We start from the raw sequence: 16205 nt of genomic DNA on the forward strand, positions 1-16205 counted from the left end.
TTCGTGAAAATCGGTGTAGATTTAGATATAGCTCCCATATATATTTTCTCCCGATTTAAGGTAAATGGTGCACCAAAGTCCCTATATATATATTTCGATTTGCCCGAATTTTGGTATAGGATACTGAATTAAGTCCAGAATAATGTTGCTAAGGTTCGTGAAAAGATCCATAGCTAGGCCGATTGACACAACGTACTGATGTTATATAAATTAGCCTCTTGCAAGTTTCCCTGAAATCGGTTCAGATATAGATTTATAACAAAACGCGTCGTCTGTTAGGATACATATGTAAAATATACCCAAAGTGGTGAAGGGTATCATATAGTCGGCCCAGTCCGACTTTACTTTATTCCTTACTGATTTTTTTAGAGATGGCTGCAGTATTAGATTTTTCCTAAAGTATCGATCAAACAATTTTAGATTTATGATCGTTGGAAGATATATCGCAGTAATTTTTTTTTTTTTTGTTTTTTTTTTTTTTTTTTGCTTTCAGTTGTGAGTTAAATAAAAGTGAACAAAAAGAAAATTCGGTACATTTTACAGTTTTTCTTTGAGGCGAAAATGCAAGACAAGCGGCTAAAATTGTGAATGGTGTTTATGGTTCCGATACTGTAACCAAGCCAATTATGTGCAATTTTGGTTTCGTGGATTCCTTTGAGGAATTTTTGATGTTAAAGATACACGTCGCACAGGTAGGTCGGACGTCGAAAATGTCGATAAAATCGGAGAAATGATCGAAGTTGGCCGGCTAAAAATCGACAATAAAACTGTTTTAAACCATTTACAATTGACCAGAAACGGCCAGAATTGGCCAACAGGAGAAGTGTCGAGTTCCACCCGGACAACGCCACAGTGACTCGCCAGAAAATTCGGGAGCTTCGTTGGGAAGTTTTAATGCATCCGCCATACAGCCCGGACTTGACACCAAGCGATTATCATATTTTTCTTGCATTGCAAAATTTGTTTAACGATAAAAAATTTGTATCTGGGGAGGGTTGTGAATGAATAGATGAATAGAATTTTTTTCAAATAGAGAGAAGGACTTCTGTTAAGGGGTGCATTATTAAGTTACCTTTAAAATGGCAACAAATCATACAACATGTCCGATTGGGCCAAAAATCCACCGCCCAATCGGACATGTTACATAAACTCTTATAGTTCGTATAAAAATAATGGATTTCTTTTTCCTCAACCTAATATGATCATATCGCTCCGAATAAACGGTGACATTCGTTGCATCGTCGTTTTCGATGAAGTGCGGTCCAATCACAACTTCCTACCTCTCTCTCTCTCTCAATTACTAAAGGATTCTCAAAATCCCAGAAAACCATAATCTCCTTTAAAAGCACGATAAGTGGTTGTGGCAGAATCACCAATTTTGTAGTTGGTTTTGATAATTTTAACACTTTGTGAGATATTACACGATTCATTTTCGTCAATGTCCGACGTTCAAAAGACAACAAAAAATGGATTAACAACTTAATTTCACAGATGTCGAATTTCAGTTCCATACTTTTGAAATCATGAAATGGATAACCCGTTATATGTAATGGTACCTATGTAATGGTACATTTTACAATACGCTCCCATATACTGAATAACGAAGGAGTACCGTTGCATGGGTGCCATTGTTTAAAAAAAGTGAACCAATATTGATAATTTTTGGTAGGATGATTTGTTACCCAATGTATATTTAAATTTAGGGGGCTATACCAAAATGTGGATAAATATATCCCATTTTCAAAACCCAACACCCTAAGAGTCATAATCATTTTTGTGCAATCTTTCGAAAGTCTGCCTTAAATATTGCGAACTATATCGATAAACAGGCGACCATACCTAAATCGACGTAGAATGTTATTCTGATCAACAATGTATAAATATTAGATGGGGTCTTCAATGAATATTTCGAGGTGAGTACAATCTACACTCTTCTTTATGGTGCACACCTCTGCACAATTCACAACAAGCAATACCTCCAAACAAACGTCTCTGTGTGTATGTGTGCGTGTGTATTATAAAATACACTACGTGATTGGCATATTAATTATTCATAAAATCAAAGTCTTGCATATCAAACCTTAATTATCAATGAACCAAGAAAAAAAAGAATTACAAGTTAATGGCATTAAAGTGGTTGAAAATGCTTCTTCTTTTTGTACTTAATTGAATACCATGCTTATTGTTGTTTAGCTTTTCTCAAGGAAATATGTTCTGTTTTGTTTATTCCACATATTAGTATTATTATTGTTGTTGTTGCGACTTTTTAGTTTAGTCATTGTTTATCTCCAAGGTTCTATTTGTTGGCTGTGGGTATTTTGCCAAAAATTGCTTAAAATTATTGCTGTCGAAGACGACCGACTATATAATGACCACGGGTGGCCGACAATTGTCACAGTTCAATTTGTTCTCTTTAACAAACAACAGCAACTCTTCAAACCACCAATCAAAATGTTCAAATTCTTCGCTATTGTCTTGATGGCCGTCTTCGCCTGTGCCGCTGCCAAGCCCGGCATTGTTGCTCCTTTGGCCTATAGCGCTCCCGTAGTAGCTGCTGCTCCCGTTGCTGCCAGTGCCGTTGTCTCTCAAGAATTCCATGGTAACTTCGCTGCCCCCTACGTGGCATCACCCTATGTTGCTGCTCCTTATGCTGCTGCTCCTTACGTTGCTTCTCCATACGTTGCTTCCCCCTATGTTGCTGCTCCATACACCACCTATGCTGCTGCTGCTCCTTATGTTGCTGCTCCCTACACCGCCCCTTTGTTGTTGAAGAAGTAAATTGTTGACACTGTCACCAATCTCTCCATCTCCCAAACTGAACGATTAAGGATACTCAGGAATTGATTTGGTCAAATTTTGTTAAATGTTACAAATAAGAAAACAATTAATTGTTATAAATAAAAAATAACGAAAACAAACAAAGCTTAAAATGATTTTATTGTGAGTGAGCCTAAAAATATGCTGCGAAAGAGTGACATAATGACACAAAACTGTTATACATAAAATAATGATCAGCGGCTGTCTTAAACAATTAAACGGCTGTATAACAACAACTACCACAAGACTTTATAAGAGTTTTATAAAATAAATAAATAACAAGTGAAAAAGCTTTAAGTTCGGCCGGGCCGAACTTTGGATACCCTCCACCATAGATATACTGACAGGTACTTGAAATAAAAATATAGGAAACATACCAAAAAGTGTACCAATACCGATATTTCTACAAACCGATTATGGTTCTAAAATATTGGTCCTAGACCGCATGTTTCTTTGGACCACATTTGTTTCAAAAAATGTTGATGTCATCCAAACCTTACCCATCTTATTATTTCTTCCAAAATTAGTTCAAATTCGAACATGGGGAATATCGGTTCACTCCTTCAGGTATCTCCCACACAGGGCCTAGGTCTAAATGCGGGTTGCAGTTTATATATATATATAAGGTTAATTACCGAACCTTATGTTCTAGTTTTTTCCGCAGATGAAAGGATTTCATCAGAGCCTTAGAACTAAACCCAAACACGGAACAAATCATATAACTATTTTAATATAAACCAGTAAGGAAAGTAGTAAAGATTTCATTCTGCAACCGATACTAAAATTTTCATTTGGTCAGATATAGAAGCTACATCTAAATCTGAAACGATTTCAGGAATCTTAACACACATCTTTCTAGACCTAATGCATTACGCTGTGCCAAATTTTGTGCAAACCGAAAGATATTAAGGGACTTTGGTACACCATTAACCGTAAATCGGACAGAAATATAGATAGGAGATATATATAAATCTGAACCGATTTTCACGAAACTAAACACACATCATTCTAGACCTAATTCATTACGCTGTGCCCAATTTCGTGCAAATCGAAAGATATTAAAGGACTTTGGTGCACCATTTACTTAAATCGGACGAAGCTATATATGGGAGCTATATCTAAATCCGAACCGATTTTCAGGTGGACCATTTATATTAAATCGGACGAAGCTATATATGGGAGCTATATCTAAATCCGAACCGATTTTCAGAAAACTTAACACACATCATTCTATACATAATTCATTACGCTGTGCCAAATTTGGTGCAAATCAAAAGATATATATGGACTTTGGTGCACCATTTACATAAAATCGAACGAAAATATATATGGGAGCTATACTTAATCTGAACCAATTTTTTCCAATTTCAATAGGGTTCGTCCTTGGGCCAAATAAGTGGCATATGCCAAATTTCATCCAAATCGGATCATAAATCGGACGGACATAAGTAAATCGACTCAGAAAGTGATTCTATGCATATTTTGAAAAGGAACCATGGAACCAAGGAACAAACATATGCACAAAGACATAATACCCTGTACCACAGTGTGGTGAATGGTATAAAAAATGGGTTATATGGGGACGACCCCAAAAAGGGGGCGAATGTTAAACAATTTTGGTAGGGATATTTGTTTGATTTGATTCAAAAGCGCGCTCAAGAACCCCAAAATACGGAAAATTGGGGGGTACTGTTATATGGGAGCTATGCCTAAACGTGGACCGATATATCCCATCTTCGAACTTGACCTGCCTGCAGACAAAAGGCAAACCTATGCAAAATTTCACCACCCTATCTCAATTACTTCACAAGATAGCGTGATTACAACAGACGGACGAACATAGCTAGATCGTCTTAGAATTTTACCCTGATCAAGAATATATATACTTCATAGGGTCGGAAATGAATATTTCGATGAGTTACAAACGAAATGACAAAATTAATATGTAGGGTATAAAGAGGTCATTAGTTTCGGCCGGTATTTTAAAGTTGGCATATGTTCAATGGGATTGCAGAGGTCGTTAATCCCTAAAAGGCCTGTGTAGGCCTTTTCTGAATATAAGGAATAAAGAATTCGGCCTGAAAATGTTTCCTACATATATTAAGAGGTCTTCTATGTATAGATGACATCAAGGGGTCTTATATGTACATAAGACCTCAAGGGGTCTTCTATGTAAAGAAGTCCTAAGAAGATCTTAAGGGGTCATCTATGTGTAGATAAGCTGAAGGGTTCTTCTCTGTATAGAAGACCTCAAGTTCTTCCATGTATTGAAGACTTCAAGGGGTATTCTTGATATAGAAGACCTCAATGATATATTAAAGACGCTCAAGGGGTCTTCTATGTATAGAACACCTCAAGGGGTCTTCTATGTATAGAACACCTCAAGGGCCTTTAAAGACTTCTATAAATAAAAATCTTTAAAGAAGCTTCTATTTATAAAAGGCCGCAAGAGATCTCCAAGGAGTTTTCTATGTAGAAGATTACTTAAGAAATCTTCTAGGTATCTCATGTGGTCTTCTTTATATTGAAGAATTTTAGGGCAGTTTTTTATATGGTCTACTATGTATACTAGAAACAAGTGGTATTCTATGTATGTGCTCTATTTTAAGGCCTCAAGTAGTATTTTATTATAGCAAAGCATCAATAGGACTTCTATGTACAAAGAGTCTTTCCACTCTAGGAAAGACCCTCTCTCAAAGGATCTTTCAAATTTTAAAATGCAATGAGGTATCTACTTCAAAAAAACACATTTTATTTTTTTTTCATTTTACAAATATATTTCATAAATAATAACCCGACCCAAACCAATTTGACCGGATGTTTGAAAATTTGTTGTAATACCGAAATTGAACATCCAATTACCAAAAGGTTTCCAAAATTGTGGAAAAGTGAAGTTCCTCGGTTTCTTGCCACCTAGAAATGTCTCGGCCAGCACCAGGAAAGGTCTTTGAGTTTCAAAGAATTGGCGAAAAATCTGCACAACAAAAGTTTGAATTGGTGGTGGTGGTGGCTCGCTGAAAAGAGGCAATAACCAAATTTCTGTTAATGTAGGCACGTTTTCAAATGTTAAATTCGTTGCCGATAGAAAATTTGTATAATTTTTCTCTATAAGCTCCAATAGGACTTCGTCAAATAACTTTCCATTGATTTGTATGGCATGGTATTTGGTTGGTGGTAAATTATTTGGCATCAATATTAACCCAGCCAGTGCTAATGATGTGAAAAACGTTAGCAGCATCTGAAAATTTAATAATATTTGGTTTATTGGATTTTTGTTTTTTTTTATTATTTTAATCTTTGCACATTCTTACCAGTTTAAGCATTTTCTCTAAATTAAATGATGTTGAAGGTATAGCAATACTATTTATAGGCTTTATTCCTTGATATGGGGGTATCCTATTTTTATACAATGTATTAAATTTCAAAATCAGATTCTTAATTAACTTAGTTTTCTGTTGATGCTGCAGTGTGCAACGTAAAATTGGGAGGACTGTTGAATGTCTACAAATGACAGATGTAATCAGATTCAGACTTAATGAGAATGCATGTGAATAGGGAAGTCAACAATTTCAACAAAACACAATAACGTCATTCTAGTTGGGCAAAATTTCGTATGAAGCGGACAAACATTAGGAGTTTGGTGCACTATTTACCTAAAATCGGACGTAAATATATATGGGAGTAATATCTAAATATGAAGCGATTTCAGCAAAGCTTGCCAGAAAATAAATTTATATTAACTTCAGTACATTGTACAAAATGTTGTGCCAATCGGACAAACTTGGGGCTTTTAGTGCATAATTTACACATAAATAAACACTTGCACAAACTCATATGCCGTGGGAGCAATTGTAGGTGTGTTTAAAAAAGGCTGCTTCTGGACCTAGGCCTTCTAAACACAGTTCAATTTCGAAGATAATCTGGTAATTCCTGCAAAAACTGTAAAAAATTGTCTGAAAATAAATTTTATAAAATCACGTGATTTGAACTGAACTTTGCACAATCTTAACCCTCCGTATATATATCTACTAGCTACATAGTGGGCAATAACCATGACTGTATAATATTGCCAGATGGGACTTATCGGCCCACTCATTATAGTACCTCCCCAACCATGTGTCAACGTAATATTGTTAGTGTACTTTTATTATGTCCGAAGATCGGACCCATCGGTGTACTACTTCTCCTACTCCTCTCAATAAAAACAATAAAACCTACCGTAGGCCTCCACAGACCGTAGGCGAAGGGTATATAACTGTCGGCAACACCAACTGACATTTTTATACCCTTCACCACACTGTGGTACAGGGTATTATTACTTTTTATACCCTACACAACTATGTTGTCAGGGTATTATAGTTTTGTGCAGCCCCAATAGTTTGCAACGACGCGAAATATTGGTCCTATACCCACCTTTAAGTATACCGATCATCATATCTCGACTAGCTGAGTCGATCTAGACATGTGTGTCCGTCCGTCCGTCTGTCCATTATAATTTGTAAATACGATACAGGCCACAGTTATGGACCAATCTTCACGAAATTTTGCATGTAGGATGGATTCGGCCCAATGAAGACCACTATTGTTTTTGGTAAAGATCGGTTAATATTTAGGGGATGAAATGGACCAAATGCAAAAGGAAACGAGATAGACCCATAGTGAGAATATGCATAGAATCACTTTCTGGGTCGATTTATACATGTCCGTTCGTCCGTTGGTGTTAAATTGTAAACAAAGTACAGGCCGCATTTATAATCCGATTTGGATGAAATTTGACACAGTTCATTTGTTTGGCCCAAGGACGAACCCTATTAAAATTGGGAAAAATCGGTTCAGATTTAGATATAGCTCCCATATTTGTTTTCGTCCAATTTAAGGTGAATGGTGCTCCAAAGATCCTACATATCTGACGATTTGCACGAAATTTGGTACAATGTAACGAATTAAGCCTAGAATGATGTCTACCAAGTTTCGTGAAAATCGGTGCAGATTTAGATATAGCACCCATATATAGTTTCGTCCGATTTCATGTAAATGGTGCACCAAAGCCTCTATATATCCTTCGATTTGCCCGAAATTTGGCATAACGTACTGAATTGAGCCGAGAGTAATGTCTGCCAAGTTTCGTGAAAATCGGTTCAGATTTATATATATCTCCCATATATATTTTCGTCCGATTTAAGGTAAATGGGTCTCCAAACACCCTATATATCTTTCGATTTGTGCGAAATTTAGCATAGGATACTGAATTGGGTCCAGAATGATGTGTGCTAAGTTTCGTGAAAATCGGTTGAGATTTAGATATAGCTCCCGTATATTATAAACTGATTTTAAGTAATTGACGCACCAAGGAACAAAACATTCTGAAATTACCTGTGAGAAGTTTCATTGAAATCGGTTCATATTTGGATACAGCTTCCATATATATATTCGCCCGATTTTATGTACATTGGGCATCAAACTCCTCATGTTAGTCAGATTTACTTCAACCTACAACAAACAAAATTGAGCATAGAATTAGGTAGTTTCGTTTTCTAGAAGTACACACATAGCCCAGCGGATGACCTATGGATATCTGTTTGAAGTCGATTTACATACTTTTGTGCCACTGTAAGAAACGAATGACATGTTTATGGATAGCTACCTAGATCTATCCATAAACATGTCATTCGTTTCTTACAGTGGCACAAAAGTATGTAAATCGATTTAAATAAATATAACATATTTTTTTTCATCCAATTTCATGTTAATAGTCCTGTTTAATATATCCATAGTCGTGAAGGGTATCATATAGTCGGCCCAGTTCGACTTTACTACTTTTCTTATTTGTTTTTGGATTGTTGTCTTTTCTTTCCATTACAAAACTCGGATCAGTGAGCTCAATTCGAAAGAAAAACCAGTGAGCGGAGCAGTATATTCGGTCGGGGCCGGCCATACGATACCCAACACAACTACCACGGAACTCAAATTTTCTGCGGATATTTATTCCGAGTCTGGGCAATATTTCGTGATAATTGCATCCTCTTGCCCGATTAGAGGTGGACAGCACCTCTTCCTCACACTGACATATTTTCCGAATATTACGAGTATTCAGTACAGCTATTGTACAGATTCCTTTCGCAGTGGGTTGTGTTATAATGTTCGGCTTTCATTTGTGGTCTATAGGTCGACTCGAATATAACACAAAAAAAAATAAGTTTTCGGTCCAATTCATCCCAAAATTATTATCTGATCATCACCGAAAATTATAGGCGTTGTCCTTGACCATAACTGGAACCTCATGAAACATTTCAAATCGATCAGCGCTATTGTTCCGCTCTCTAGAGTGATAATGGGTTACTAAATAATATACGAATACGGAGATAATTGTAAATATTTAGGTGTAACTCCAACTCCCGAGCACAAACAACAATATAATTGGTATTAATTTAAAGATCAACCACTCCTCTTGGATATAATATCAACTTCTCGGGTCTATGTCCTTCAGGGGTAAATATATACGCTATAGAATACAAATTTTGTCATTTTTCACACCATTTTACCCGCTAAATATTGACCGATATTTATCAAAACAGGCATGCTTATTCTTTGGCCCGATCCCCTTCTCCATGCAAAATTTCACGATGTTCGGAGCATAACTGCGGCCTCTGGAGCGACCAGAAAAACCGATAAAAATTTAGTATTTGGTCCATTTCATCCCCTAAATATTATCCTATCTTTCCCAAAAACAATAGGGGTCTTCATTGGCCACAACCCATCCTACATGCAAAATTTCGTGAAGATTGGTCCATAACTGTGGCCTGTATCGTGTTTACAAATTATAATGGGCAGACGGACGGACGGACACACATATCTAGATCAACTCAGCTAGTCGAGATAAAGGTGGGTCTAGGACCAATATTTCGCGGCGTTACAAACTCTTGGGGCTGCACAAAGCTATAATACCCTGACAACATAGTTGTGTAGGGTATAAAAAAACGAACTAAGAATGCAATTAATTGGAACATTTCTTTCCAAAATGTGGAAAATTAGCTTATGTTCATATCATATTCCCGCTTAACATGTGTAATTTTTCGTTTCTTTTGCATTAAAAATAATTAGGAAAATGAGATTACGTTTTATATTATCATTTTGTTTTGTTTCGTTGTTCGCTACTTCGTTTTTGGCGAGACGAAAAATCTCAACAGTATCCAACCACAGTCGGCGATATACGATACGCTTGTTGCAAACCAAAAAGAACGGTTTTTCTTCTTTGGTTTTTCTATCTGTCTACCATTCTGCGTTGCATGGGGGTGATGATGTTGGTTTGCCTCTTGTCGTCTTTTGGACAGGTGATGTCAGTGGTGTAACATTAATGATGGCAAATGTTGGTACACGACGGTGTGTGTTCGTCGATAGGATATCAGGTGACAAAGAATTGCTCAACGATGGGCTTTACTTGGGGGGCCCACTAAATTATTGCATTAATATTATATTTCACTTAATTTGCCTATCATTTGTATATAAAGCCCTAAGCTACTCCGTAGAAGTATGTTAGTTTTCAATCAAACTGTTAACCAGCAACTACAAGCAAATCTCCAACAATCCACAAAGATGTTCAAGATTGTGAGTATACACAGAACGGAGATTTTTATTTGTTAATTATTACACTTAATTTTTGTTTTTTTTTTCTCTCTTTTTCTAGTTCTTCTTCTTGTCTTTCTTGGTCATGGCCTTTGCCAGACCCGGCTACCTCAGTTCCCATCCAGTGGTATCATCTTATCATGCCGCTCCTGCTGTGCATGTGGCCCATCCAATAATTTCCACACATAGCATTGCCACTCCCTTGATCCATCATGGCGGTTATCTTCATGGAGGCTATCACGGTGGAATTCATGGCTTGTACTAAGACTTTGGACCAATTGATCTTTAACATTGCCTGAATTATTTTGTTTTGTTATCTCATTGAAAAATTGGCAAAAATCTTTTGAATAAACTAAAACCTTTTGTTGCATTATTCCCACATTGACTTAATATTCGTATTTCTTTCACTTCTTTGTAATTCTTGGCGAATTTCCGATAAAAGTATCTGTCGTTTGAGAGCAGTGGATTGTACCGGAATTTTCTACATGTTTGTTGTTATATTCTACTCTGTCTGCGTGTGTGTGCATGTCACGCTATATTTTGAAAATAACTTATAAAGTCCCTTCTTCCAAAGCACTTTTCTATACATCACCAGCACCACGTGCTAAGTGTGACTGTGTTTCACGCGGTTTTATCACGTTTAAATACTCTCACTTTGATTTTTCACATTGCAGCAACAATTAATGTGTAGTTGGGAAAGGAAACTGAAAATAGTTGCAAACTTTCAATGACGTATTCCACTATGCAGTCATTCACAGCGACCGTTTTATTTGGGAAAGGGGCAATGGGGAAATTTATTGAAACGAAAAACATTTGGTGGGTATTTGAAGAAATAATTTTATAAATTTCAAGCTTGGTGGAGGTCTTGAAAAAGTAAAAAAACTCTTTTGAAATTCCTCAAAAACACTCGATGGCTTAATTCCTTAAAATTAATTTGGTCCTTGAAAATATATTTTTTTTAATTAAAAAAATTGTAGCCTTTGAAAAAATAATTATTTCTGAAGGCTGGCATGATAACTCCCCAATGGAACATCGGAATACGAAAATTCCAACGGTGTTAGAAAGAGTACATGTCTGTCTCTCGTATGAACTAGGATTATTGACTTCGCTCTAAAATTAACAAAATGGCGGACCTTTGAAATAAAATATTTTTGGAAAATCGCCGATTTTTGACCAAAAACCAAGTTAAAAAATAAGGAAGATCTTCACCGATTGGCTTTATCCTAGTTCATACGACAGCTATACACTCACAGAGAAACGTGTAAAAATTTTGAATTGATTGGGTCAGTAGTTTTTGAGTTATCGTGTCCGCCATTCACAAAAGAGAAAAACGTGTTTAAAGTTTGAGAAGCCCTTTAGCCGTCACTTGATACTGACACAATAAATCGGCTATATCTTCAAGAGTTCTTGAGATTTTCTCTTGAAATTTTGTAGGGACATTCTTGAAAATCCACGTTTATGGACAATTCTTAAAAATAATTTTTAAAAAATCGGCGCTTATAGATACTTTTTAAAATGTATTGGTGAGAGGAGCAGTATAGTCGGACGGGGCCGACCATATGATACCCTACACAATTACCACGAAAATCTATCTTTCTGTGGTTCTATATTCTAAGCTTGGGCAATATTTCGCGATATTTGCATCTCTTGACCGACTAGAGGTCTACTAATATTCAATACAGTCCTTCTAATTACTTCTCCAAATTCCCTACACCGTACGTTGTGTTGTGATGTTCTGCTTTCAATTGTGTTGTATATAGATCGACTCGAAAAAAAACACAAAAAATTAAGTTTTTGGTCAATATTGTCCTTGACCATACCTTGATCCTCATGGACAATTTCGAAGCGATCAGCGTTATATTTTCGCCCTCCAGTGTGGTAATGGGCTACAATATAATTATATCGGGATTACAATATACATTAAATAAATATACATTAAATCGGACGAAAAAATATAAAGTGCTATCCAGTTTGCTGTGTGAACGATTGAAGCCAATGGTCAATGACATCATTGGACCATACCAATGCGGCTTCAGATCTGGCAAATCCGCCATTGACCAGATTTTCACTCTGCGCCAAATCCTGGAAAATACCCACGAAAAACATATCGACACATACCACCAATTTTTCGACTATAAAGCCGCATTCGACAGCCCTATCCGTTTAGAGGTGTTTAAAGCCATGTGTACGTTCGGCATTCCTGCAAAATTAATACGGCTATGCAGGATAACTTTAAGTGGCACAAGGTCAGCAGTTAAAGTAGGAAAGGACCTATCGGAGGCCTTCAATACCGAACGAGGATTCAGACAATTTGACAGTTTGTCGTGTGATCTTTTTAACATTCTGCTGGAAAAGGTCATACGAGACGCAAAGGTGAATAGAAATGGCACTCTGTACACCAAACAACACATGTTACTCGCCTACGCCGATGACATCGATATAATGGTTCGAACATTGTGAGCGGTAACAGCCACCTTTGAACAAATTGAAAAGGAGTCTGCCAAAGTGGGTCTGGCAGTCAACGGCGAGAATACCAAGTTGATGGTATCAACGCGCAAGACGTCCAGTAGACTCGGACCAACTGTGGAACTTGAGAACTACAGATTCGAGGTAGTTAAAGACTTTATATACCTTGGTACCGCCATAAATTAAACGATGGCCAACAGATGCTACTATGGTCTAAGTAAGCAGTTCAGAAACAAGCCCACCTCCCGCCAGACCAAACTCACACTTTACAAGACGCTGATACTACCCGTGCTATTATATGGATCAGAAGCATGGGTACTTGCGCAAGCAGTTTGAGAGAAAAATACTCCGAAAGATCTACGGTCCGATCTGCGTCGACGGTGAATATCGGCGTCGAATGAACCACGAGCTGTACAATTTATACGCGGACATTGACATAGTCAGTCGTATTGAGCTGCAGCGACTACGGTGGCTAGGCCATGTTGTGCGGATGAATGAAAATGTCCCAGCTCAAAAGGCATACAAAACGAGCATATTGATGGTTCCCGTAGAAGGGGAAGGCCACGAATTGGATGGAAAGACCAAATAGAAAACAAGATCTTGGAACGTGGTCTTCCAATTAGGTGGACTTGCGCACAAGACCGACGCGCTTGGAAATCTTTTTAAGCTTGGCTTATGGAACAACCGTTCTGTAACAACCCAGCTAAGTAAGTAAGTTTATCTAAATCTTAACCGACTTTCACGAAACAATTTAGTACGCTATTCTAAATTTTGTACAATTCAAGAGATATATAGGACTTCTGTGCACCAGTTACACTAAATCGGACGAAAATATATATGGGAGCTATATCTAAATCTGAACTCAACATACATTATCCTGGACCTAATTCAGTACTTTAGGACTTTGGTGTACCATTTACATTAAATCGGACGAAAATATATATGGGAGCTAATCTAAATCTGAAACCGATTCCTACAAAACTTCGCATACATCAATCTGAACTTACTTCAGTGGGCTATGCAAAAATTTGTCTCTATTGGACAAATATTGAGTGGTGCACGATTTACATAAAATCGGACGAAACTATATATGGGAGCTATATCTAAATTTGAACCGATTCCAACAGAAATTCGCATACATCAATCTGATATAGATATAGCTCCCATATATAGTTTTGTCCGATTTTATGTACATGGGGCACCAAAGCCCCTATATATCTTTCGATTTGCACGAAATTTGGCATAAAGTACTGAATTAGATCAAGAATGACGTGTGCCAAGTTTCGAGAAAATCGGTTCAGATTTATATATAGCTCTCATATATTTTTTCGTCCGATTTAAGGTAAATGGGTCTCCAATCTAAATCTGAAACCGATTTCTACAAAACTTCGCATACATCAATCTGGACTTACATCAGTGTGCTGTGCAAAAATTTGTCTCTATTGAACAAATATTGAGTGGTGCACGATTTAAATAAAATCGGACGAAACTATATATGGGAGCTATATCTAAATTTGAACCGATTCCAATAGAACTTCGCATACATCAATCTGGACCTATTTCAGTACTCTGTGCAAAAGTTTGACTTAATCGCACCAAATTTGGGAGTTTTGTGCATCATTTACATAAAATCGGACGAAACTATATATGGGGCCTATATCTAAATCTGAACCGATTTTTCCCGATTTCAATAGGGTTCGTCCTTGGGCCAAATAAATGAGCAGTGCCAAATTTCATCCAAACTATATATGGGACTTTTATCTAAATCTGAACCAATTTTTCCCGATTTCAATAGGGTTCGTTCTTGGGCCAAACAAATGAACTGTGCCAAATTTAATCCAAATAGGGGCATAAATACGACCTGTACTTTGCTCACAAAAATATATATGGACGGACGGACGAACATACATAAATCGACTCAGAATGTGATTCCTTGCATATTCTCAAAAGGTACTAAGGGCCTATCTCGATTCCTTTTGCCTGTCACAAACATATACACAAAGACATAATACCCTGTACCACAGTGTGGTGAAGGGTATATTTAGTGATGTTTGGGCTAACATTGCGGCTCTAGAGCGACCAGAAAATTAGACAAAAATAAAGTTTTTGGTCCATTTCATCCCCAAAATTCGGACGGACACACATGTCTAGATCGACTCAGCTAGTCGAGATATGACCGATATGATCCGTATACTTAAAGGTGGGTCTAGGACCAATATTTCGCGGCTTTACAAACTCTTAGGCTGCACAAACCTATAATAACCTGACAACATAATTGTGTAGGGTATAAAAGTCCACTCAATTGATAGCCCTTGAAAAAATAATAATACCTAAAAATATGTTATTTTAAATACAAATTAAATGGTTCTTGAGAAAATAATTCGTCATCAATTTTGATGATGTCTGGATCTTTAAAACCACACGAATAACAAGATTGTTTCATTTAAGGGGACCCCCCTATTCTCGGTGTCAAAATTTTTGTTGATATAATTCGAATCTACACTGATTAAGGAATGTCTCTACAAAATTTCAAGTGAAAATCTCAAGGAGTCTTGAAGATATATCCGATTTATTGTATCAACATTAAGTGACGGCTAAAGGGCTTCTCAAACTTTAAACGCGTTTTACTCTAAACATTTTTTTGTGAATGGCGGGCACGATAACTCAAAAACCAATAATCAAATCGGTTCCCAATTTTGCAGCGTTTCTCTGAGAGTGTATAGCTCTCGTATGAACTAGGATAAAGCCAATCGGTGAAGATCTTCCTTATTTTTTAACATGGTTTTTGGTAAAAAATCGGCGATTTTCCAAAAAAAAATTTTCAAAGGTCCACCATTTTGTTAATTTTAGAGCGAAGTCAATAATCCTAGTTCATACGAGAGCCAGACATGTCCTCTATCTAACACAGTTGGAATTTTCGGATTCCGATGTTCCAGTGAGGAGTTATCATGCCCGCCATCGAAAATGTGGACTTTTCTTTGCACCCAAAAAACAACAACAAAACAACAACAACAAATTTTTGTAAATTATTTTTCTTCCTTTTTAAATCTTCAAATATATATGTGCCAAGTTACAAACCTTAACAAGCATTGGTAATGATTTACCAGTCCATTGAAAATCTTAAAAATAAAAAATCGAGAATATTTCCCTTAATCGATCTAAAGGTAGATTTAGGATCAATTTTTCGTATTATATCCTCGAATATAATTCTATATTCTATTAGGGCACACATATTATCCTTGGCATTGAAACTTAGTCCTTTGAACCGACGATATTTATTTTCCACACTATCTCCTTCA

At 36.7% G+C, this 16205-nt stretch overlaps 2 protein-coding genes across 2 annotated transcripts; both read left to right on the forward strand.

Moving 5' to 3' along the window:
• The first annotated feature begins 2428 nt into the window (after positions 1 to 2428).
• LOC133323068 (cuticle protein 38) lies at positions 2429 to 2791 on the forward strand. The gene has a single exon (XM_061532026.1). It carries the CDS (start codon positions 2452 to 2454, stop codon positions 2776 to 2778), a length of 327 nt encoding a protein of 108 aa, XP_061388010.1. The 5' UTR covers positions 2429 to 2451; the 3' UTR covers positions 2779 to 2791.
• A 7619-nt stretch (positions 2792 to 10410) lies between these two features.
• On the forward strand, positions 10411 to 10705 carry LOC133323065 (uncharacterized). Its single transcript, XM_061532022.1, has 2 exons — positions 10411 to 10422; positions 10502 to 10705. The coding sequence occupies exons 1-2, from the start codon at positions 10411 to 10413 to the stop codon at positions 10703 to 10705; spliced, it is 216 nt and encodes a 71-aa protein (XP_061388006.1).
• Positions 10706 to 16205: the final 5500 nt, after the last annotated feature.

Source organism: Musca vetustissima, unplaced genomic scaffold (assembly GCF_032173495.1).
Source record: "Musca vetustissima isolate MV318-11 ecotype Yass unplaced genomic scaffold, APGP_CSIRO_Mvet_v1 utg45265, whole genome shotgun sequence".
In the NCBI taxonomy this organism is placed as follows: domain Eukaryota; kingdom Metazoa; phylum Arthropoda; class Insecta; order Diptera; family Muscidae; genus Musca; species Musca vetustissima.